This window comes from Protopterus annectens, chromosome 6.part0 (assembly GCF_019279795.1).
Source record: "Protopterus annectens isolate FY-2018-M chromosome 6.part0, PAN1.0, whole genome shotgun sequence".
Taxonomy (NCBI): domain Eukaryota; kingdom Metazoa; phylum Chordata; order Ceratodontiformes; family Protopteridae; genus Protopterus; species Protopterus annectens.
In genome coordinates, this window is record NC_056737.1 from 1131566977 (window position 1) to 1131592097 (window position 25121).

A 25121-nucleotide genomic window follows, 5' to 3' on the forward strand; every position below is an offset into this window, starting at 1 on the left:
TACCAGAATGGACAAACAGGAGAACAAAATAAAATATGTAAGGTTTAATAGCCTTACCCAGTGTAGCTGTCTTCATATTACTGTCTGTTATGTTACTTTTTTATATCTCAGTTGTATGTTGAATCTTTCAGAAGATGCAGATAGATAGTAATATAGTATCCCAGAATCGGTTGACTTTTCATTAAGTCTTATTTAGATTTCAGAAGGTAATGGTGGAAGAAACCGTAATGGTGGAGGTATTAGAGAGCTTTCTTTTGGCTTCTCCCATTAGGGGTCACCACAGCGGATCACCAGTCCACAGACTGATTCCACTCTTCTGAAACCTCTCCAGAGTACCCCTCTGAGGAGGTCCTTCGGAAGAGGTTATGTAAGAGGAAACATTTAGATTCCCCACAGGAGTCCGTCACTCTGATACCGACCTCGATGAAGCTGAAGAATCCCCATGGTCACCTCTGATGATGTCTCCTTTGAAGACATCCTAGAAATACTTAAGCAGACAGATGGCTGGAAGCCCACAAAACCCTTCAGTGGAGGATTCCATACTCCTGAAGGCTTTTTAATATCAACCTTCCTCCACTTGGGTCTCTCCATCTTTCGACAGATTGATAGACCTGGTTTCTGGAAAGATGTGAGAATCTCCATATTCAGTGGAACCTGTTCCTAGGAGGCCAGATAAGTTTATTACATCCACAGCTGACAAAACTTTCCTGACCAAGGGATTCCCAGTAGATGCTGTGGTGGCAGCAGCCACCAAGAAGGAACTCTCCGAGACATCCTCATCTGTTCATCCACCGAACAAACAATCTCATGCGATGGAGAGATATGGAAAGCGATTTTTCTTCAACGACTTTTGCCCTCAGATCGGTGAACTATCTTACCCATTTTACGAGGTCACAGAGACCTCCTGAAAGAGCTAGGAGATGCTCTCCAAGGTTCAGTAGCTGATAGGGTTGCAGATGGTCTCCTCTCAGCTGTCTACCTTAAATTCAGTCATCAACTCCTCCATGAGGCTGATCTCTTATGCAGCAGATAGAACGAGTAGAGCAGCAAGTTCAGGAATTTCTTTAAGGAGACTGTCTTAGTTGCACATCTGTGACTTTGCAGAACCTTTTAAATCTTCCTTTGTGATTGCCCCATTTGATGACTCGACTCTCTTCTGGCCCAAAGTCAAAGACACACTAGCCAGGTGTGAAGAGGAAAGAAAGACTCTGTCTGCCGTAGCAGTCCGTTTTTCCCTACCTACTAGACCACACCCCAAAGGTCAGAAAGGAAGTGGAAAGATATGGTTTCAAAATCTCAGAAGCGTTCCAGGTCACATGGTGAATTTTCCCTCAGAGGCTGAGGGGATGTGGTAATGGAAGACACCACCACATGGCAGAGGGGGTTCGCAGAATCAGGGCAACAGAGAAGTCTTCTTTGGTAAGCCCTTAAAGCACTCCTGAAAGGAGGCCCACCTCTCCATCTCTGGAGGCATTTGGGGGCCATTTATCTTTTTACCCAGAAGCCTGGCAACAAATAAAAGACAACTGGGTACAAAGCATCATATCCAGAGGTTACTTTATACCCTTTTCCTTTTCCATTCCAAACATAAGAAAGATCCCAGATGTTCCACCCAGTCAGGAACAAACAACTTTAGAAATTCAAAAGTTGCTAGACAAAAGAGTCATCCAAACAGTCCCCAGTGACCAAATAGGATCCGGAACTTACTCAAGATTCTTTTTAGTTCCAAAGAAAACAGAGGACTGGAGACCAGTTCTGGATCTCAGCAATCTAAACAAATCGGTAAGAAAGTCCAAGTTCCAGATACAGTCAATACTCCCTTTTTTGGGACAAGACAATTGGATGTGCTCGATAGACCTCCAGGATGCACTACCACATAAAATGGACAGGCAATCCAGGAGACCCCTGCGCTGGCTGGGAGCCAGTAACTACCAGTTTTGAGCTCTGCCCTTTGGTCTCACTACAGTCCCCAGAGCGTTCACCAAATGTATGGCAGTAGTCGCGGCGCACGTGAGGCCTAGGATTCCTGGTGTTTTCATACTCAGACGACTGGCTCCTAACCACCACCACTGAGCATCTACTAATAAAATCAAGAGACACCACCTTACAGCTCTACCTCAACTGGGAATTACAATAAAGTACGAGGAATCTGCCGGTGGCCTTCTCAGCATGTCGATTTATAAGGGGAGAATTGGATTCAAAAAACATGATGGCCAGACTTCCTCCAGAAAGAGTTCAAGTCCTTCGATGTCAGGTGTCAAATCTTCTTTCAAAGAAAAAAGTGCATGCAAGAATAGTCCTAAAAGTTTTGGGGACCATGGCAACAGCAGTAACTCTAATCCCCTTAGCAAGCTTACACAGATTCTACAATGGCTACTTTCCACTCAGTGGTTGATGCAGGAATTGCCCATGTCACGCAAAATAATAACAGAAACTTGCAAAAAAGACCTTCATTTTGGCTTTTTTTCACCCATGTTACACTAGGCTGACCATTTGTACTTCCCCAACCATTAGCGACAGTGACCACAAATGCCTCTCAGATTGGGGGGGGCATTATCTGGGAAAGACGGTCCAAGGTACCTGGCGGGATCACTAGACCTATTTGCACATCAGTGTCCTAGAGATGAGAACAGTGCTTTTATCATTGCAAGCATTCCAAGACTCTCTGCCACTGGGAACTATAGCAATGCAAACAGACAACATGTCAGTTGTATGGTACATAAACAAGGAGGAACAACATCACCCCTTTGTTGAGAGACCCTGAGAGTATGACTGTGGGCAACCTCTTCCCAACGCTTTTCTGATAGCAACACATCCTGGGGAAATCCAGTGTGATAGCAGACAGACTCAGCAGAACGATTCTGTTGCCTGACGAGTGGTCCCTAAAACAGGAGGTAGCAGTAACAATTTTCCACAAATGGGGCCAGCCTTGTTGCAACCTTTTGCGACATCTATGAATGTCAAATGCAGTAGCTATTTTGTTCTTATCCTCCGGGATTGACCAAGGATGCACTTGTTCAAGATTGGCCCTCTGGTGTCCTCTGTGCCTTTCCTCCTTTCCATTGATACCCAAAGTTCTTCAGAAAGCCAATTACTTGGGAAAGCACTTAATACTCATTGCCTCATACTGGCCTCATCAAATCTGGTTCTCCTTCCTTTGGCCTCTTCTTTGGGAGGAGCCTTGGATTCTGGACCCAGTTCCAGACCTTCTGACTCATCGCCAGGAATGCTCCATCCTTCCCTTCACACCCTTAAATTGACAGCTTGGCTGCTCTGATTCCAATCATTCTTCATCAGCAAAACATCTTCCCATCAGGCTTTGATAAGAAATATATATAAAAGCAAATGGAAAGATTCTGTTTATGGGCTTCTCATGAACATATTGACCCCTTTACTGGCCCAGTAACTTAATTAGCAACTATTTCTAGCTTCCATATCGGTGAATCCGGTCTCAAAGTAATGTCTCATAGGCTGTGCAAAGAGTTCCTAAAAGGTACTCTATTACTACGACCTCCTATCAGAGACCCCCTGTCACAATGGGACTTAAATTTTGTCCTATCCCATTTAATTTTTCCCCGTTTTGAGCCAGCATCATCTTGCGACCTCAAGTTTCTGACTTGGAAAACTATTCTATTGGTAGTTATTACCTCTGCCACAAGGGTATCAGAGCTCCCCCCCCCCCCATTTGCTTTTCCAGAAGGACAGGGTATCCTTAAGAACAAAGAACAAACCCTTCCTTTTAGACAAAAGTTTGTTCAGAATCTAATTTGAACCAATCTATAGAGCTTCCAGTATTTTACCCAAATTACGAAAATAAGGCGGAATACATGTTGCATCAGCTAGCTGTGCATAGACAATTACAATTCTATTTACACAGGACTAAGAACTTCAGAAAATCTGACCAACTATTTATATCTTTATCAGATTCAAAGAGTGGTACCTCAGTTTTTAAAGTGACACTATCAAAACAGCTTTCAAGTTGCATAACCTACATCTATAAATCTCAGAACAGAGTTCTCCCCAGAAGGTTATAGCCCAATCTGCAAGAGCCATTGCAACCTCCTCTGCCTTTCTAGCTAGACTGCCAAGTGATACCACTTGTGCGGCAGTGACATAGTCAAAACTACACACCTTTATCAGTCACTACAAAGTCGATTTGGCCTCCAGGAACAAGGGCTCTTTTGGCTCCAGGATTCTGAAAAATATTTTCCCTTGAGCCACCCAAGAAAAATGGTGCTAGGGGCACTGTTCCATCCTAGTAAGAATGAAGGCGAGATCCGACAACAACACATAAAGGTTATGTACTCACGATAACATTCCATCATGTAGCAGCGGTGGTGCAGCGGTAGCGTTGTCACTTCTACATACTTTATCAGTCACTACAAAGTCGATTTGGCCTCCAAGAACAAGGGCTCTTTTGGCTGCATGATTCTGAAAAATATTTTCCCTTGAGACACCCAAGAAAATAGTGCTAGGGACACTGTCCCATCCTAGTAAGAATGAAGGCGAGATCCGACAACAACACATGAAGGTTATGTACTCACCATAACATTCCATCATGTAGCCCCAGTGGTGCAGCGGTAGCATTGTCTCCTCACAGCAAGAGGTTCTCCCGTTCGATCCTCAGCTGGAGCGCCTTCTGTGTGGAGTCTGCATGTCCTCCCCGCGGTCAACTGGCATTCGAAAGACATATGTGAATGGGCGTGCCTTCATTGAAGGTTAAGGCCGAGCTGGCACCTCGCACCATAAAAATCTACTGCCAATCACTAGCGGACCGAGTTCTGCTGTGGCGATCCCTAACTGGGAAAAGCCGAAAGAAGAACTCACCATAACATTCCATGTGTGTTGTCCAACTCTGCCTTCATTTTTACATCCCACCCTCCTTTCCCCCAGCCAGTTTTTACTCCTGTAAGACTGAGTTGTTACAATTGTTTATTATTATTATTATTATTTATGACTGCAAACAAGATCTGGGAGACGTTCCTAGGGCATGCTGGGATAGAGTTTTAGCCACAAGCTAGTGGAAGGCCTCCAGCTTACATGTAAGGCTGAGGTCAGATCCGAGGACTGGATCTGAACCCATCCTAGTAAGAACGAAGGCGGAGTTGGACAACAGACATGGAACGTTATGGTGAGTACATAACTTCTTTTTTCCTTGGCCTCAGTCAAAATGTTCATCAGTTTTGCTGAAAATATGACCCTATATTGCCCCGTCCATCCGCCTTGACTTATTAAATCCAGTGTCTCTTCCATCAGACTCAGCAGTTGAGTTGTCAGACCCATTCTAACTTCTGTGCCTTTTTTCAAGCTCTCGGATCCAGGGCTCAGAATCCTCCCTTATCCATAATTCTCTTACTTGCCTCTACAGTACCCTAGGTTTCATTTGCTGCCCGTCAGATCAAGATGTGATCTGCAAGAGCTTAGCACTCTTAGTGAGATAAGTGAATATTTGCCTCATATTAGCCTAATATATTCTTTGTTGAACTTTCTCCTTCATGTTTTTCTCTTGTCCTCTACCTGTTATCAGGTAATTTGTGACCTTTTCACTTTTTCCCAAATTTTTGGGAGAGTCTTTCCTGCCCTTTCTTGTCTACTTTAAATATGCACATATGTGTGTGTGTGGTTGTGTGTGTGTGTGTATATATATATATTTATATACAAAGCTAGGATGTCTGACAATGCTTTTAGCTTTAAAAAGTGTAGTGCCTGTGGACAGAAGATCCCAGACTACGAGACCCATGCTTTGGAGCCATGGGTGTTATCAACAGAAGAACTAAGTTGGTATTCAAAGGTCTCCTCCCTGCCCATGTGGGAGATTTGACCTCTTTGGCTTCCACATCTGCTTTACCATCTTCTGAGAAGCCGAACAGGGCTATACATCCTAAGGATGAGGAAAGGAAGAAAAGTAAAGAAAAACAGTAAGAAGATATTTTTGGATCAGACAAATCCATCAGGCCCAATTCCAGAAACTCCTGGACTTTGGATATGATGTTGGGATGAGCAAATTCAGGTCCATTATCCATCTCCAACATGTAGTTTTCCCCAGGTCTATATTGTCAGGGAAACGGCATTGCAGAGAATGCCATTTCGCCAAAACATATAGAATGAAAGCTGACAACAGCGAGACCTCAGGTTACTGATGGTTTTCCCAAGGGAAAAAAATCGCTTGGCCTGAGCTGTGACATTGCCCTTTACCCCACTGTAGTGTGATCTCGGAGTTGGTATCTTTAGTTAGAGTGGTTGTGGGGGGGAAGCCCCCCACTCTGCAGTGCTTTAAGTGGTGTTTTGTGTTTTGTTGGTCTACTGATATTTTTCCATGGGAGAAAATCGGTGACCGAGGGTTTTGCTGTTGTCAGCTTTCGTTCTATATGTGTCGGCGAAACGGTATTCGCTGTAATGCCATTTTGCTGACTTAATATAGACCCATTTTTCTCCAGAGCTGGCCATTTCTTGGCTGCATTTTCCCATTCTTCAGGACTGACTGGTCCACTGTTCCTACAAACCACCTTCCATGGCGTCATCATTTAGGTCCTTCCAGTTGTTGAGAAGCCTTTCTTAAGCCAGCATTGATATGATGATGAGGAAATTTCTCAGGATGCAGATTCAGATGGTGGTCCCCCCAGTGTCTCTCCCACCAGGGTCTCCAGGTCGGGTCTAAGTAACATCCTAATTAGTTTCTCCTTCAGTCCACCCCGCAGATCTGGTGTCTGCGGTTCTGAATGGTATCTGTCAGAGAATTTTGTGGGAGCCAAGAGCTTGCTCTGCTTGACTTCAACAGTTTCCTCATCGCTTCACTCCAATGCAGTCTGGTCATCAAGGGTCTCTGAGCTGAGTGGGTCAGGTTGAGATAATCTCTGAAGATATCAGAGCTTTCTCTGCATTTGGTTGCATTGGCCTTAGGCAGCTTGGCTCTGATGTCTGCTTTGGAGCTCAGCCAAATCTGGTTGGGGCCAGATACTTTCCTTCAGTAGTGTTTTTGGATCCTAAGAGGTCTTCCTTGGTACTGGTCTCTGCTTCAACTTTGAAACATTCAAGAGTGTCCTCTTCGGATCTAGAGGGAAGTTCCTTACACAGATTCATCCCTATCCTGACACCATTTGGATCTTGCAGTGCCTTCCACACTTCCTATCCAACAGGGACAACCAACCTTAGTAAGGCTCCAGAGTTCTCACTTGGCAAGTTCACACTCCGAGTCCGAGTTTTCTCTGCAGTTTCTGCTAAAGAAAAGTTACAGGAAACTGTTTTGCAAGAGGAGGCATCTAGACTCCTCTCAGGAGTTACTCACTGAAGATACTGACTTTGAGGAAGGGGAGAGGTCCCTAAGGTCCCCCTGGAAGGTATGTCATTTGCTTCATCGATTTGAGGAAGTCTCCAAAGAGACTGTCGGAGTCTGCATTCCTTGAGGCACTTGGAGCTGTCTCATTTACTTTCTGGGTGGTCTCATTCACTGATGAGTTTATTGATTTCATCATGCAGCGAGCATGGAAGGTGCCAGACATTGTGGATCCAATCCCCAGAAAATCTTAGAAATTTATTGGATCTCCTAGACATAAGCTACATTACAGCAATGGTCTCCATGTAAATGCCATTTGTAGAGGCAGCCACTAAAAGGAGTGTACTGAGGATAGCACTTCTGTCCATCTCCCTAAAAGGAAGCCCAAGGCATTGGACAGATATGGGAAGCAGCCTTATGCTTCAGCGATGTGTGCTGTTCATGTGCTGAATTACATAACTCGATTCCTGGGGGTTTTAACTGTGGAAATTTCCAAGTCCCTGTCGAGTAATTTGCTTGCTGATGTACAGAAAACTGTAGAAGCACAGCTGTCTACCCTTCAATCACTGTTCATGTCTGTTTGCCTGCTCTCCAACGCAGGAAATGGCACTTCAAGTGCAGCAGACATTGGCATTGCTACTTGCTGGCACTCCTGGATGCGACTCAGCAATTTTGTGGAGAGCTTCAAGACATCCTTCATCAGTGCTTCCTTTTGTGGATCAACATTCTTTGGACCAAACATCAAAGATATGCTCACCAGAAGCTTGCAAGACAGCAAAACTCTCTCTGCCATATGTAAACCTTTTTTTCACCCCAAAGAACATTTTCTCAGAACTACAAGGGTGTAAAGAAATTGTGTATTTTTAAGTCCCAGAATTTTCCCAGGACAGTTCTGGTTACAGAACTCCCCAGGGCGTGGGGTATAATTTCAGTGGTGGCACCCAAGGGGCAGAGGTGGACTGCAGAATCAGTGGTTTTGAGGCCCCTTTACCAAGAAACCCTTTCAACCCTGCTGAAGGGTTGCCCAGCTGCTGCACTTTGTAGGCAGTCTGGGGCACTTATCTCTGAACTCTGATGCCTGAATAGTAACCACTTAAAATTCTTGGGTGTAGAAGATCATCACTGGGGACTAAATAATTCCCTTTACTTTCCCACCAACTTGCAAAAAGAAAATTTCAGACATTCCATCCAGTCAGATGAGATTGGCAGTAGCAGAAGTATCAAAGCTAATAGAAAAGCAAGACATGCAGGTGAGCACACCAGACCAGCGAGGGCCCAGCATCTATTCATGATTCTTTTTGCTTCTGAAGAAGAGAGACCTCAGGCCTGTTCTGGACCTCAGTCACCTAAATGAGTTTGTGAAACAGACAAAGCTTTGGATGGTCACATTTTAACCAGTTCTACCTCTTCTGAGGGAGTATGATTGGATGTGCTCAGCTGACCTTTAGGATGCTGGCTACCATGTCAAGATGTGAGGTAGGCCAGGAGGTTTCTCTGTTTTTGTCTGGGAGTCGGTCATTTCCATTTCAGTCCTCTGCCCTTTGGTCTTACCAAATCCCCCAGGATATTCACTAAGTGCATAGCAGTTATAGCAGCCTACCTAAGACTGCATGGGTTCTGCAAGTTCCCCTATCTAGAATACTGTCTCCTTTCTGCTCCCCAGTGGATAACTGCTTATCCAATGCAGGGCCTTCTTGCTTCAGTTCTCTTATCACCTGGGAATCACTGTAAACTTATATAAAAGCCGGCTTGACACTAGCTTAAACAATAGAATTCATTGTGTGCCACCTGGACACATCACAAATTCCCAGACTTCCAAATTTGAGAGTTCTCTCACTTCATCAAGCTTACGAAGTCCTTCCTTCCTCAAGTCTTCAGCAAGACTAATGCTTCATATGCTGGAATCAGTGGCTAGGAATTACCTGAGGGTGCTGCAGTGGACCTTGTCTGTACAGTGGCCAGTCCTGTATGTCTTGCACCAATATACAGATGTCACATTCCTCTAGTCACCTACAGTAGCCCTTTCACCTGTCTACCTCCATTAGCCACAGTGACCAAGGACTCTTCCTTTCTGGGGTGGAGGTGGGGAGACATCTTGAAAAAGAAGATGGTTCAAGGCATGTAGACAACAGCAGAAGCCAAGCTTCATATCAGTGTCTTGGAGATTAGAGCAGTCTTTCCAGAGCTCTCTTCCCTTGGTGTGACGTCTGTCCAGACAGGCAACATGACAGTGTACATCAGCAAACAAGGGGGATCTCGTTCGTACCCTTTGTTGCAAAGCCATGAGGATGTGGCAGTGGATAATGTCTTTAGAATGCTTTCTGGTGGCAACATGCATCCCAGGAATTCCATTGTCTTGGCAGACAAATTGAGCATATCAATCTTGCTGCCTCATGAGTGGTCTCTCAACTAGTCAGTGGCAGCTATGATTTTTAGCCACTGGGGCCAGCCATGCTGCGACCTCTTCACATCCCACCTCACCAGTAAGTTCAGCAGCTTCTTTTCCTTGATTCCCTCTACAGGATCCATTGGTCTCCTTTATGCCTTTCCCTCATAACCAAGTTTCTGCAGAAAACCATGAAGTACAAGGCAGCATTGAATCTCATTACTCCCTTCTGGCCCTGACAGGCCTGATTCACCTTCCTTTGTCCTCATCCACAACATCCTCCCTGGATGCAGGACTGTCATCCAGATCTTTTTATCTCACCCTTCCAGCCAATATCAGCAAGTATGAAAGCCCTGAACCTAACTCCATGTGGTTCCTCCACTTTCAATGGTGACCACAGATGCTAGACTCTCATCTTCTGTTGTTCGCATTATCTCCTCATCACAAAAACAAACATGAGAAAGGTGCTCAAAAACTAGCAGAAAAGGTTTGTTATATGGGCTTCTGCTAGAGGCTTAGACACATTTCTGCACCCTTACTATCTGTTCTTTTTTAAACAGGGTTATTACAAGAATGGGCCAGTTCTACATTTTCATCTAGCTGCTGTACATATTTTTCATTGGAAAGTCAGAACTCTTTTGCTTCTTTGAAACTTTTTAAAGCTTTCTTGAAGGGAACGTTTCTTCAAAGATCCTCCTTGGAATATTACCTTGTTGCATCAGACCCTAACCCATCCTCCATTTGAACCTGCAGCAGAAAGTCAGAACTCTTTTGCTTCTTTGAAACTTTTTAAAGCTTTCTTAAAGGGAACGTTTCTTCTAAGATCCTCCTTGGAATATTACTTTGTTGCATCAGGCCCTAACCCGTCCTTCATTTGAACCTGCAGCATCAGCAGACCTAATTTTTTTTGTCTTGGAAACTGTTTTCTAGTGGTCATACATTGGCTAGGAGAATTTTGGAGTTAGTCTTATCTCCCAAATCTTCATATTTGATTTTTCATAAAGATAAGCATATCTCTTCAGAGGAATCCAAATTTCCTTCCAAAACTGGCTTTGGAAGCTGCTGTTAACCAGACTATTAATGTACCTGTGTTCTTTCAGAATTTTTCTAATAAAGGAGAATATACCCTATATTTGATGGACATTCACCGCCAGTTAAGATTCTGTTTGTACCTTCCCAAAGACATTAGAAAGACAGATCAACTTTTAATTTCCTTCTCCAAAAGCAAATTGGGTCATGACATTTCTAAAGTCACATTGTCAAGGTGGCTGTCTGAGTGTATTGCTTCTTTCTGTAAAGAGAAGATATTGTTTCTGCCTTCCAAACTGAAGGCCCATTCAACCAAGGCAATGGCAGCCTCACTTCTTCCTTTGCTAGAGTATCAGTAGATACAATTTGTGCTGTGGCTACTTAGTTGACTGTTCACAGCTTTGTATCTCATTATAAGCTTGGGCATGCAGTCTGGATCCCATCCATCCTTTGGCTCCACCATTCTTTGGAATATCCTTCCATAAGACCACCTGGAGTTGTCAGCTGGGGAATCTGTCACAACCATTGATTCGGAAGATGAAAGCAACCATCGGATATGAAAGCTATGCACTTACTATAATGTTACATCCATGTTGTTGTCTTCTGTCTGTTTCAACCTTTCTTCCATCCGTCCCCCATTACCTAAGTTGTCACCTTATGGCTTCTTGATTGGTCGATTGATCCTGTGTTTGAGCTGTGATATAGGATTGGGAATGCCTAGACATAGTAAGGCCTCATTAAGTTTGTTATTGGCTGACAAGAAAGCAATTGCTAGAAAGTGTGAATCAAAATCTAAATTGAATGTGACTGAAGTTCTGAATATGGGATATTTAGAAAAGAGAAGGAGCAAATTACATAAAAATAGATGGAATTTGTACAAATAATGCATGCAGAACAGTCATGAAGGAGGTGTGAGGTTTAAGGGAAGGCAGGAACTGAGCAGATTTTGTAATATTGGAGTGAATGTTAATTGCTAAAAAGAAAATGTATATAAGGTTCATGAAAATAATGACAATGTCACTGTTTTTTTCCTTTCTGTTAATGCATGTGTACATGTGATTGTTTAAAATGCATTTAAATGAAGATGTTTAAAAAAAGATGGTGTTTTACATTTGGTGCTTATTAACCTCCTTCCTTCCTCCTAGTCCCCTAGTTTTGGCATTTGGTGCTTATTAACCTCCTTCCTCCTAGTCACCCCTAGTTTTGGGTAGCCCTAAGTGTGGTAAGATTGCAGGCTTACATCCTTGCCCTTGTTTTTTGCTTGCCTTCAGTTGTGCTTACCGAGAACACGAGACTAGATGCACCTTCCAAGGCCCAATGTGAGTTGCTGGGAGCACATGTGAGCTGGAAAATAAAATTAAATTAAATAGCCGCTCTGAGGAGAGGTTCCTTAAGACAGAGGTACTAGCTGTTACCCACTAAAGAGGAAAACTGATACGTTATTTGATGTGGTTGATACTTGGGTATCTTATTTACAGGCCTGATGTGCAACAAGCCTTGTATAACATTTCATTTGGATAAGGTAAAAAACTCATTCTTGCTAAATACCGTCTAAGCTTCTAACTGTATCTCTGTCCAATGAACAAGTCTTGTGTCATATCTTTTAATTCATACCTTCAATGCCTTTGTTTCCTGTTGCCCTCATTACTGCAATGTTACTGATTTAACTACCATTGTATTGTGTAACCTTTAACTTATTTTGTTGTTGTTTGTACTTCATTTATATAAAAATATCAGTGTTGGTCTGTATTCTTTGTCTTTGACCTAGTCTGAGTCTGAAAATGGTCTACTAAGACCAGTGTTGTACCCAATAGTATAGTGACAAAAGATCTGTGATGTGCCCTTTAAATGGTATGCATTATGTTGCAGTCACAGAAGGCTAGTATAATAGCAAAGGAAAGCAATCCTCTATATTGCCTGCAAATCAGATGTGTTACAAGAAATGTATGTCAGTGTAGTGGTATATCTCCCACAGGTGTTTGTGTTAGTCTTAGCACATGTGATACTGGAGAACCAATAAGTCATCCTGTAGTTTTTCTGCAAATTTGATACTGGTGGTACATTTTCTCCTTTGAATCCTCCTGCTGTACTCTGACTTTGTGGCTTGAAGATATGAAGCCCTGACTATGACTCAGATAACCTGAGTTTGACTAGTGGCTCAGTTACTGGTAGAGCCTGATGGGAGGAGATGAGTGACTGGCTCTGGCATGACTATCTGGAAGGGGGGATTCCAGTAGCCCAGCTGCCACCATGCAGGCAGAGGTGTGCACAGCACCAGAATAGTCAGAAGCATATATATATATATATATATATAGCTATATATATATATATATATATATGTGTGTGTGTGTGTGTGTGTGTGTGTGTGTGCAAGCACACATGTAAAGGAAAGGCATAGGATGAATGTGCCACAGTGATGTGGGTGCTCAACCACCAGGGCTAGGTTTAAGGACATAATAGAAATGCCCTTATTGCTGGAATGTTGGCATTGGCAAAAGCAGCATCCATGGCTGCCTGGATTATGGCACACCTTTGTCCAGCTGTCCCCACTGTACTGGAGCTATTCAGTACAGAGGAACCAATGGACTTGATGTCAGCAAGCACAGAGGCAAAAAAGACCCAGGGAAAATGTAAATGTTGCTTCTTACCAGAATGGACAAACAGGAGAACAAAATAAAATATGTAAGGTTTAATAGCCTTACCCAGTGTAGCTGTCTTCATATTACTGTCTGTTATGTTACTTTTTTATATCTCAGTTGTATGTTGAATCTTTCAGAAGATGCAGATAGATAGTAATATAGTATCCCAGAATCGGTTGACTTTTCATTAAGTCTTATTTAGATTTCAGAAGGGAATGGTGGAAGAAACCGTAATGGTGGAGGTATTAGAGAGCTTTCTTTTGGCTTCTCCCATTAGGGGTCACCACAGCGGATCACCAGTCCACAGACTGATTGGCAGTGGAATTTTTACGGTGTTGAGTTGCCAGCCTGGCGCCCAACCTTCACAGAAGGCACACCCACACACATGCACATACTGCATGTCTTTAAAATTATTCAACTGCAGGGAGGACTTGCAGACTCCGCACAGCTCTCCAGCCAAGAATTGAACCGGAGAACCTCTTGCTGTGAGGCGACAACACTAACCGCTGCACAACTGCGACCGAGCAGTAAATGATGTTGAAGCTCTTGTACAGATCCACAGTATCATAGTTCAGCGATATAATCCTTTCTTTGGCTTGACCATACAGCCAAGTACTGAAAATGAAGTTACAGTAGTCATTTGCAGTTGAGGTTTATTTGTCTTGAAACACCATTCTTTCTTGTCTGCTCGCATTCTTAGTCATACAGCTTGAACACTTGACTGCAGATTTTCCAGAAAATGCTGAGAAATTTGATTTCCTTACTTGGGAGTCTTTCATAGCATTTACCTACCACTTCAGAGAAGTACTGCTGCATGTCTGTGGTATGTTTCTGATTGCCAACATTTGCCGGTTTATTTACCACAGCATGGCTGTCATGCAGGCAACTATCATGAGCTTTTTGCTGTGCACCCTAACACACCTCCCTTGCATGTATTTCAAGCACTTGACTGATAGGCATCCAGTGGATACAATATGGGGCTGTCACTTATTTCCATGTGTAAAGTAACACCTCAGGCAGTCCTCCCCCAAGTGGGCAGCTCCCTCTAAGTCTAAAGTCTCCACTGGAGATGTATTAGTGGGAGATATGTTCTGCAACACAAGTCCACCCCCACCCCACCCCCCTGCAGGAGGTGAGCAGACATCAGTTCTTTATTCAGCCCCCCCCCCCCCCAGCTTCACCAGATTCTGAGGTGCTAATCGAAACTTAGTCAAATGGGTCATAGTCAAGGCTCCATCCATCTCTTCACTAAACCAAGGCAAAAAAAGTCTAGCTTTACTTAACTGCTTTTAGCAGACTAACAGCAGAAATTATTGCATGCCTTGCTGCAAAAACAGTAACAGAAAGATGTCCAAGTGACTAGCACAAAAGAAGCAGATAGTGTTCCTTTGTGGTCAGAGTTGCATAAAGCACTTTGTAGCTTTATTGTCATAGTTCTTGTATCTGACAGCAGATTCACTTTGAGTCGCTGCCCACTTTTCATGATCTGTGTGTTTCAGTTCTTAAGGAATTTTGAATTTCCCTTTCATGTGTAAATATGCTGTGTTCCAGAAGTGGCTCGACAAGCTGCGCAGATAAAACTTTTAAGAAAACTTCAAAAACAGGAACAGGCTCGGGCTGCCAAGGAAGCAAGAAAGCAGCAAGGTAGTTTTTAAGTAACTTTAATGTAGCCTGAAAATTTATAAAGCAGTTTTATGAGTCTTTACGTAATAATAATGCTGTCTTAAAAATGTCATGTTTGAAGCAATCATGGCAGCCGAAGAGAAAAGAAAGCAAAAGGAGCATTTGAAGATGATGAAACAACAGGTATGATTTTAAATACGTTTTATTATATCAGCACATTATTGTGAACATAATATAGCTGCTACAATGTCGTAATTCAATTTAAATTTAATGTTGTTGTCAGTACTGTTACCATAATGTAATTCTGTTTCTTAAAACTACTTTCATGTTTTTAGTTCAGTACTAGAATTACTTGAGTTTTAAGAACGTTAATCTCCATTTATTTTACTTCTTTGTTTATTTATTACTTGATTTGTTACTTCGTTAAGTAATCTGGTCCTTTTTAGTTTTTCATTGACATGCTAGGCCGTGAGGGCAAGGGTAAAGGAGTGTGTATATGTAAGTACAATTTTGTGTAGCCAGCTGATGTGCATGCATTTTGGGACATGGGAGGAAACTGGAAAACTGCAAGAAAATCCATGCAAATGGGACAAACATGCAAAGTCCATACAGACTCTGACCTTAAGTCTGGTTTAAACCCTGATCCTTGGAACTCTATGGCAGAGAGATTTTACAACTGAACATTCTTTCTTCCCCTTTCTTAACTTCTGATATGCTTCTTAAAGTGCATGGCATAATGTTGAACAGGAACCATAATGTAATCTGTTTATGTAATTTGTAGAAAAGATAATGTAGGTGTTCTGTTAAAGTAAGGTAAGAAAGATGCTGGAGAGGACTTTTAAAGGCAGGTAGTACTACTGTCAGCTTGAATGGTACTACTGTCCATACAAGTAATGCTACAGATGTGTTATCAGTTATGTTAGCATTAATGAATTAAAATACATTATTATGAGTACGTTCCCACATACAGGTGTGGCTAATTCATCAAAGTGAATAATGCGTCCACCTCTTAAACTATTTTGGCATTAGTTTGTCTTTTAACATGAAAAGATATCGTACTTTGCTTTCAAAGTTGTACAACATTTCTTTTAGAATTGCACCCAGCTTTTCACAAAGAAGCTGTATTACCTCGGACACTATTACTGTTGTGTATAACACAGTCAGATAAATGCAAACTGTCATATGTTATACATTGCCTAATACATATAGAGAACTAGTGGCATTTAGTGTCCTAAGAAAGAGATTTAAGTCCCATCTTTTATTTATATATATATATATATATATATATATATATATATATATATACACACGTGTGTGTGTGTGTGTGTATATATATATATATATATATATATATATGGGTCTACCTGACAAGGTCGACAAGCCACAACATCGACAACCAGTTTACCGACACCACATAACCGACAGTTCACAAACACGAAACCTCACATGCCCAACACACCATAATAACGACAATCAACAAACAAAACAAATCCCCTGTCCAAAAAGCACACACACAACACAAGCACACCAAAATCCTTACAAACCCACACTAAACCTCACATACACAACTATCTACAACCTTAACCCAAACCCTAACCCTAAGGTCCGTCACTATCGCACACTTACCTAACCCGCGTGATAACCCTAACTCATTTAACCCGCCCCTAACCCAAAGACTATCACTACCGCACACTCACTTAACCCACCCCTAACCCAAAGACTATCACTACCGCACACTTACCTAACCCGCGCCCTAACCCTAACTCACTTAACCCACCCCTATCCCTACAGACCGTCAATATCGCACACTTACCTTACTCGCACCCTAACGTCCGTCACTACCGCATACTTACACAGCCTTTTCCCATGTCAGTGTTTTCATCCGTCGGTCTTCTCAGTTGTCGATCTTCTGGCTCAGTGTCGGCGTTCTGAGCTGTCGACGTTGTCAGGCGGACCCATATATATATATATATATATATATATATATATATCTATATCTATACACACACACTTTCAGTGTTGTTGAGTGGTAATGTGATTGAAAAAAAATGACATATTTAGAATTTTTGTATGTATTTATTTACCGGGTTAGTCCCACAAGGGCAATAGCTTCTTTTCGGGGTAGACTGAAATTGTATTTATAATGGCTGGGGTAGATTTGATCAGGGCATCAAGAAACGTCCCGTACTGTTTTCAGTACGTGCCGTGGGATCTTCTCCATCCAACTGCGTTGTCACCAACTTGAGCAGATGGGGCCTCGGTTTAATGTCTCATCTGAAGGGCTGCACTCAAAGAAATGAGGCACCCTCCTTATAGTACACTGCAGGTAGGTGCGAGCGTGAATGGGCATGCCTTCGTTGAAGGTTGGGCGTCTGGCTGGCAACTTAAAAATCCACTGCCAATCATGAGTGGACCGGAGTTCTGCTGTGGCTAACCCCTAACTGGGAAAAGCCAAAAGAGAGAGAGAAAGTGTGAGGATTGGAAATGTGGGAATAGAGCCCTCAACCTTCTCATCTTCCAGCACAAAAGGTCTGTGCACAATATGTAGAGCTACTGAGTCTGCTTAGTGTATGATTAGAAAGGCTAATGCATTCCATCTCTTACTTGTCATTTTCTGACATTTGAGAGAACTCCTTCAGTTTAGCCGGAATCAGCTTTGTACTGGTAAACAGTCTCATTCAGTGAAAAAAAGAAAGCACATTCAAGACAGCAGGAAAGGTCAATCTGCATTTAGTTTTCTGTTGTCTGCATTGATGAAGTACCAGCACAAACTGTAAACTTTGTTGCAGTCTAGTTTCAGAGAAGTCATGTTCTGTAAAACAAATCTTCCTCTCATTATGTTGTTTTCCCTGTGGCTCCAGCTGCAGCACTACTAGTTTCTTTGCATACCCTTTCTTAAACTTAATCAAAATAATTTTAGGTTTACCATAATTGTTGTTCATTCATAGATAATGGCAGTTGATAAGCTTCCTCTATACCCACACTAACATAATGCTATGTTCGTGTTAACAATAACAGTCTACACCTGTTTTACTGTCAGATCTTAAGTTTCTCCATCTTCCAAGGACATTGGTTAATGTTCATTGTACGTATAGTATCTGCCCTTAAACATCAACTGCTTTATCTCAAATTTCCACAGATTTTTTTTTTAATGACAGCATGGCATCACTTTGCTCATACAAGTAGTCATCCAGCTTCTTTACTTGTTTCTATCCTTTTTGCATGCCCACCTAGTAATCCTTAATGAAGCCTTAAATTATGTAGAATCCCTTCTAACTTGGAGCCAACATCAGTGGTGTTAAGTCTTATCACATTTATATCACTACCATTTTGTGCTCAAGCTGTTCTCACCCTTTCAACTTTGCTATTTGACCTTCAGAATCACAATTTTCTTCAGTTTCAGGGAGTTGCAGAGATGTCCTTCATGGATGCATCTGCAGTCATAACAACTGGGTTGTCCTGTCGTCAGGCAGCCCTTCGGTCGGCCGGATTCCAAAGTCCGGGTCCGGCTTCGGCTGATGTCGCACTTCACCCGACGTCATCTCTGCTGGTCTTCGGGTATAAAGGCATCAGCCGACGCCATTTTCCCCAGTCTTTCTTGCCGCGTGTTCGCAAGTGCCGGTCGGTCAGATCCAGAGATTACTACTACCGAATACTACTTCGAAGACTTCTAAAAGCTAAGTACCCCGTTGGGGACTCTTTCTTGCCTCAGCCGATGTCAGAAAAAGTCAATAACTGTTTAACTTGTGGGAAACAAATACCTCATAAAGATTTCCACTCTTACTGTTTGCCTTGTTTAGGCCCAGACCACGACGTAGCAGCCTGTTCGGCCTGTGCTTCATTCAACCGGCGAACGCTTAGGCGTCGGTCGGAGTTTGCTGAACAGTTTTTCGGCTCAGATTTTGCGTACATTATGCCATCGGATCCTCCGACTACCCAAATTGTTAAAAAACGCAAAGAAAAAGACCGACACTCGCGGTCCGCGGTTTCGGCCGAAACCATGGTTAAGCAAACCGCGAGTGTCTCTGTTTCGGCCGAAACCAAGAAAACTGATCAAAGTACAGCTGAATCAATGACTACTACTGAGGTTCCTGCTACCTTACTTGAATCGGCCTCAGAAATTTTACCTACAACAGTGGTTACTAGTGACTTATCAGACACCATCCCTTTGGATGTCTCTACCCCAGCACGTGGTGCTGCTAGGTCTCCTGCAGCCATGTCTATTAAGGCCTTTGCCAGGGCTAAAGCAGCCAAATCTACTAAATCAGTGCCTGTTAAACCCCCCTCAACCAGGCCCACTTCTAGTTCACAAATGCTTACTCTGGCAGAAGATTTAATATCCTTAATTAGGGATCTCAATCTCACCCAGACAGGGCCTCTCAGCCCCAGAAAAGAGACCTAGAGCAGAGCCCCGAGCCTGTGTCCTCTGATGATTCTGCGGATGACTCAGATATTACAGACCAGCCAGAGGCTCCTTTCTCCAATTATGAAGACTCAGATGCTGAAGAATCCATTCCAGCTGCTTCTCCACCAGAAGAATTCTCCTTTGGGGAAACCTTACATGCCATGCGAGAACAATTCCAATGGCAGGAACAGGATTTCTCAGATTCCAGAAAAAGACTTGGGACTTTTCTGCACCTTCCACAACACAGGCCCTTAGCTATACCTCCTGTCCTCTCTGTTGTGGACGATGCATTTAATGATGTCTGCACTGCACCAGATTCCTTACCTCCAGCCCTGCCAAACCAGATAGATTTTACAGGGTGCCAGACACTCATCATCACCTATACAAGGCCCCACTTGCAGACCCCGAAACTATATCCCAGGGGCCTAAGGCAGTAGCCCCGACCACAGCAAAAAACCCTATTCCTTCTGAAAGGGAAGCCAGGTCTTTAGACAGATGGGGCAAAAAAGTCTACACCTCAGCTACTCTCTCAGCTAGAGCTTTAAACTGTCAGTTTCACATGATACAATACCAAGAGTTTATGCTTGATCAGTTAACTAAAAGCTATCCTCTGATGACTCTATAGATAAGAAATATGTATTAGAAATGGTAAATAACATACAACAGGTTAGTAACCATTCCTTAAAATGTGGCTATGATGCACTGGAGGCTTCATTTAGATCAGCCATGACTGGCACAGTGATAAGAAGACATGCATGGCTGAAGGAACAGGTCTTACGGATCATGTTAAAGCTAAGTTATTAGATGCTCCTATGGATAAGGCCAGTTTGTTTGGTACACCTGCCCAGCAGGTAATGAAGAAAATGGAAGAAAAGGCAAAATCTGTACAAGCGGTTAAAGATTTCTTGCAGGTTCAGCCCCTAAGGTTTAGCAGGAACTGGCCTGCCAAAAATTGGTCCTTTCCTGACTCCACAAGATCCCAAAGGGGCAGGAATAGACGTTCCAGAGGCAGAAATCAATCCAGAGGGGGTGCCTACAGAGGACGACAGTGGCAAGGTAATAACAGGGGCACAGACACAGCCACTACCACTACAACAGCACAATCACAGTGACTTGATTCTAACTCCGCCTACCAGGGAACAAATAGCAGCACCATTAGGCAGAAAATTAACCTTATTTTCGAAGAACTGGCACTATATCACAAAAGACAAGTGGATTTTGCAAACCATAGACCAAGGTTACTGGTTCCACTTCCACACTTTACCAGTCAAAGAGGAATGCCAAACCTGCCTCCAAATCAAAAAACAGAAGCTCTACAGCAGATAATGCAATTAACAAAGATGAGAGCTGTGGAAAGAGTACCAATAACAGAACAAGGCAAAGGATTCTACTCCAGACTATTCCTAGTTCCAAGGAAGGAAAAAAGTTGGAGACCTATTCTCGACCTGTCCACCTTAAATACATACATCATTGTCCCAAAATTCAAAATGCTGACCCTACAGCAACTTCTTCCCATGCTGGGCAAGGAGTGTTGGCTGGTAACTCTAGATCTCAAGGAGGCATACCTGCACGTCCCCATTCGACCAATTTGCAGAAGATACCTCAGATTTCTTGCAGGATCAGAGCACTATCAATTCTCAGCATTGCCCTTTGGCTTATCTACTGCCCAGAGTATTCACAAAATGCCTGGCATCAGTAATCACCCACTGCAGACTACAGGGAATCCAAATTTATCCATACCTGGACGACTGCCTGCTGCAAGGGGACAACAAAAGCAAGCTGACAACAGATTTACAAAGGGTCATTTACTTGCTACAAGCACTGGGATACACAGTCAATTTACAAAAGCCAAGGCTGATACCATCCCAAACAAGGACATTCTTGGGCGCGGAATTGGACACAGTAAAACAAATGGCATTCCTAACTACAGAAAAACAAAAATAACTCCCTCTTTACTTCTTGGCACTAACAAGACAGAACAAGCTAACAGCAAGAAAAGTTCTGCAGGCCTTGGGCTTCATGGCATCATGCATAATCTTGGTTCCACATGCCAGACTACATATGAGAAAACTACAGTGGTACCTAAAGAATTTATGGTCCCAACACAGGCACAGCCTAGAAGCAGAAATTCCACTAATCCCATGCCTAAAGCAGGAGTTCCTATGGTGGGCTCAAGCATGCCAGTCAAACCCAGGCCTACCCTTTCACAACTATCAAGCAAGCCAAACCATCACAACAGACGCCTCAGACCTAGGATGGGGGGCTCACATGCTGGACAAATGCATACAAGGATTGTGGACGCAGGACCAGCTTCACCTGCACATCAACCTAAAAGAAATGCTGGCAGTAAAACTGGCAATCCAAAAATTCAGACCATTTCTCAAAGAAGGCCATTTGATGATAAGGACAGACAACACCACAGTTATGTGGTACATCAACAAACAGGGAGGCACTCATTCATACCCCCTATGCAGAATGACTTTGGACCTTTGGAACCCTGGCACTCAGCTACAACATCCAGTTACAGGCAATATTTGTACCGGGAAAGGAGAATACTCTAGCAGACATGTTAAGCAGAACCACCTCGGATGCTCACGAATGGATGCTACACCCGGACATCTTCAAGACCATCTCAAAGAAATGGGGAATGCCACAGATAGATCTATTCGCTTCCCCTCTCAATCACCAGCTCAGAAAATTCTGCACAAGGACATTCCACCCACTTGCATGGAAAGTGGATTCGCTCTCCTTCAGCTGGAAAGGTCTGACAGCATATGCATTCCCACCTCTTCCCTTGATACACAAGGTATTACTAAAAATCAAGGAGGAACGCCCAAGGATAATCCTGATAGCTCCGAACTGGCCAAGACAACACTGGTACCCATTGCTGAGGAGCATGTCTCGGGGCACAATGTGGTCAATACCCCTGATGCCTTTGATGTTAACTCAGAACAACTACAGCATCATGCATCCAAACCTAAAAACGTTGCAACTGACTGCATGGAACATCACATAGCAGCAACTAATCTAGAACTTTCCCAAAGGGTTAAAGACATTATCCTTGAAGCCCGCAGACCTTCAACAAGAAGGAACTATGCAGGAAAATGGAAAAGGTTTGTCATTTGGAGTGCTGAAAGAGGAAAAGAGGTGTCGAATATAGATATTGCTAACATTCTGGAGTATTTGGCAGAGCTTCTACATACAGGCCTGTCCTATTCCTCCATCAAGATACACGCATCAGCGATTTCAGCAGAATACAGCTTTGATCCACCTGTCTTTTCACATCCTCTTCTCAGGCAGTTCCTCAGAGGGATCAAGAATGTAAAACCTCCTAGGAAACCACCATTGCCAGCTTGGGATTTGAACTTTGTGCTAGAAAAGTTGACACTCGCACCTTTTGAACCAGCAGCAACAGCAGACCTACAGCACCTATCATGGAAAACTGCTTTCCTACTGGCAATAACCTCAGCAAGGAGGGTTTCTGAACTTCAGGCCCTAATGGCAGTACAACCCTTCCTAATCTTCCACCAAGATAGAGTATCCATGAGGACTAATCCTACATTTATGCCTAAGGTGGTATCCAGAGTGTCTTTAAACCAGGCAATCCACCTACCTACCTTCTTCCCCAACCCACAAAACAGAGGGGAAAGACTGCTGCATACCTTGGATGTACATAGACAGCTACGCTACTACCTGGACAGAACAAAAAGTAACAGAAAAACAGACCAGCTTTTTGTAGCCTATGCAACAGGAAGGGAAGGAAAAGCTATTTCCAAACAGACAATCTCCAAATGGATAGGAAATTGCATACGATTCTGTTACTCCTTCCATGGAAAACCAATTCCACAGAACATAAGGCCTCATTCTACAAGGGCAACAGCCACTACCACAGCCTTCTTACGAGGAGTGGCAACCAAGGACATTATTGAGGCGGCTACTTGGACCTCTGTGCATACATTTGCCAAGCATTATAATTTACCTCTGTATTCCAGATCCCGAGCAGGGTTTGCCACTGCTGTACTGCAAGGGATCCTAACCACACCATAATCTATTCTTCCTCCTCCCTAGTTGGCTATGGTATTCTACCCAGTTGTTATGACTGCAGATGCATCCATGAAGGACATAGTACAGTTTTGTACCTACCATAAATGTAGATGTCCGAACTGGATAGCATCTGCAGTCAGGATTACCCTCCCTCCTTCCCTCTGTGGTACTCCTAGGGTATTTACCCTCCTAATAGCTAGCTGGTGGGGAGTCTCTTATGGTGTATTTGTTTGTATATATGTACATACATGCTTATTTTTGTGTTTGCCTTCTATCTTTTTGGAAACATTGGCATTTACCCAAAATTTAGCCTTCCAAGAGGGCAACTGGCATCTGGGGCAAGAAACACTGAGGAAAATGGCGTCGGCTGATGCCTTTATACCCGAAGACCAGCAGAGATGACGTCGGGTGAAGTGCGACATCAGCCGAAGCCGGACCCGGACTTTGGAATCCGGCCGACCGAAGGGCTGCCTGACGACAGGACAACCCAGTTGTTATGACTGCAGATGCTATCCAGTTTGGACATCTACATTTATGGTAGGTACAAAACTGTACTTTATCTTTCACACAACACTTCATTGTATTTGTACAGTCAGCATTTGCCTTGAGCAGACAGTTTCAATACTAGCAAACATCAGGTTTAATCATTTTTTCCTCCTGATAGCTGACCATCAGCTGCTACCAGCTCCTCACCTCATTCCTCATGTCTACCGGACCTACCGTAGCCTCACCTCCTTCCTGGGACAGTGAAAATATCAAGTATGCTTCACACTGCTATTGGTGACTGTGTCCTAATTCTAGCACTTTCACAGTAGCTTTGCCAGCTCTGTAACTGCTGCCCTTGGGAGGTGCATATGCACTTCTGTGCATGTGCAGAATCCCAACTGAGCAGCTCACTTCTAATGCAACATGGAACTGGCCAAGCAAGTGTTCTACATATTGCTGTTAGCTTAGGCTACGTCCCTTCCCTGTGGATGAGCAAGTCATTAACTGCTCAGTCCCACCTTTCTACTGCAGCCCCTCTTGTGCCCATGTTGCTAGTCAGTCTTGGGTCACCTAGGGCTCAGTGAAGGCTTTAGCTCTTTGCACCATGAGGCTGCCAGCATCAGATTTACACTTGGCAAACAGAGCAATCTGAATAGATGTCAATCAGCGTGAAGCACCTCAGGATTTCTGTTGACTTAATAAAGTTGCTTGACATAACTTTTGCTTTTTGGCCTAGGTCTCAATTATCTCATTGTTAGGATACAAGTTTCTGCCATCTTCTTGTATCTTGATTTGGCTCATTGTTTAATGCTTAAGCAGGTCTGTTTTGGCACTCAAACTTTGACTAACGTAATGTCTTAGCCTTAGTTCAAACTGGCTGGTTCAGCATTATTGAAGTTTCTGTCCTGGAAAGTGCCTTTCCTGGTGGCCATTGTGTCCAGTCTTAAGTAGCTGAGCTTTAGAATCGTAGTGCTTTGCTGTCTTAGGCTATTGTATAAACTGAAACATTTACTCTGTGTAATTATCTCTTGGCTAGTGGGGGCTGGTTCTTTTGTGTTCTTGTAAAAAATAAGTTGTTGTTCTGGTCTTTGTCTTTGCACACAGTGCAGGCTGGAGAAGTTGTTTGACCGCAACTGAGCTACAAAATATAAGTATCTTTTGATTATTTTTACAGATTACTGTTTTTATAATTTAATATATATAAAGCACTTTGTCTATTCAGAATCTTCACAAATC

The 25121-nt window shown here is 43.2% G+C and overlaps 1 protein-coding gene across 1 annotated transcript in view; it reads left to right on the forward strand.

Annotated features, from left to right (window-relative positions):
• Positions 1–25121, forward strand: part of BAZ2B (bromodomain adjacent to zinc finger domain 2B) — a 3835724-nt gene that overhangs the window by 2170892 nt on the left and 1639711 nt on the right. The window contains exons 17-18 of the mRNA XM_044074749.1: positions 14879–14971; positions 15072–15133. Of these exons, the coding sequence (XP_043930684.1) occupies positions 14879–14971; positions 15072–15133 (155 nt within the window). The remainder of the gene's footprint in view (positions 1–14878; positions 14972–15071; positions 15134–25121) is intronic.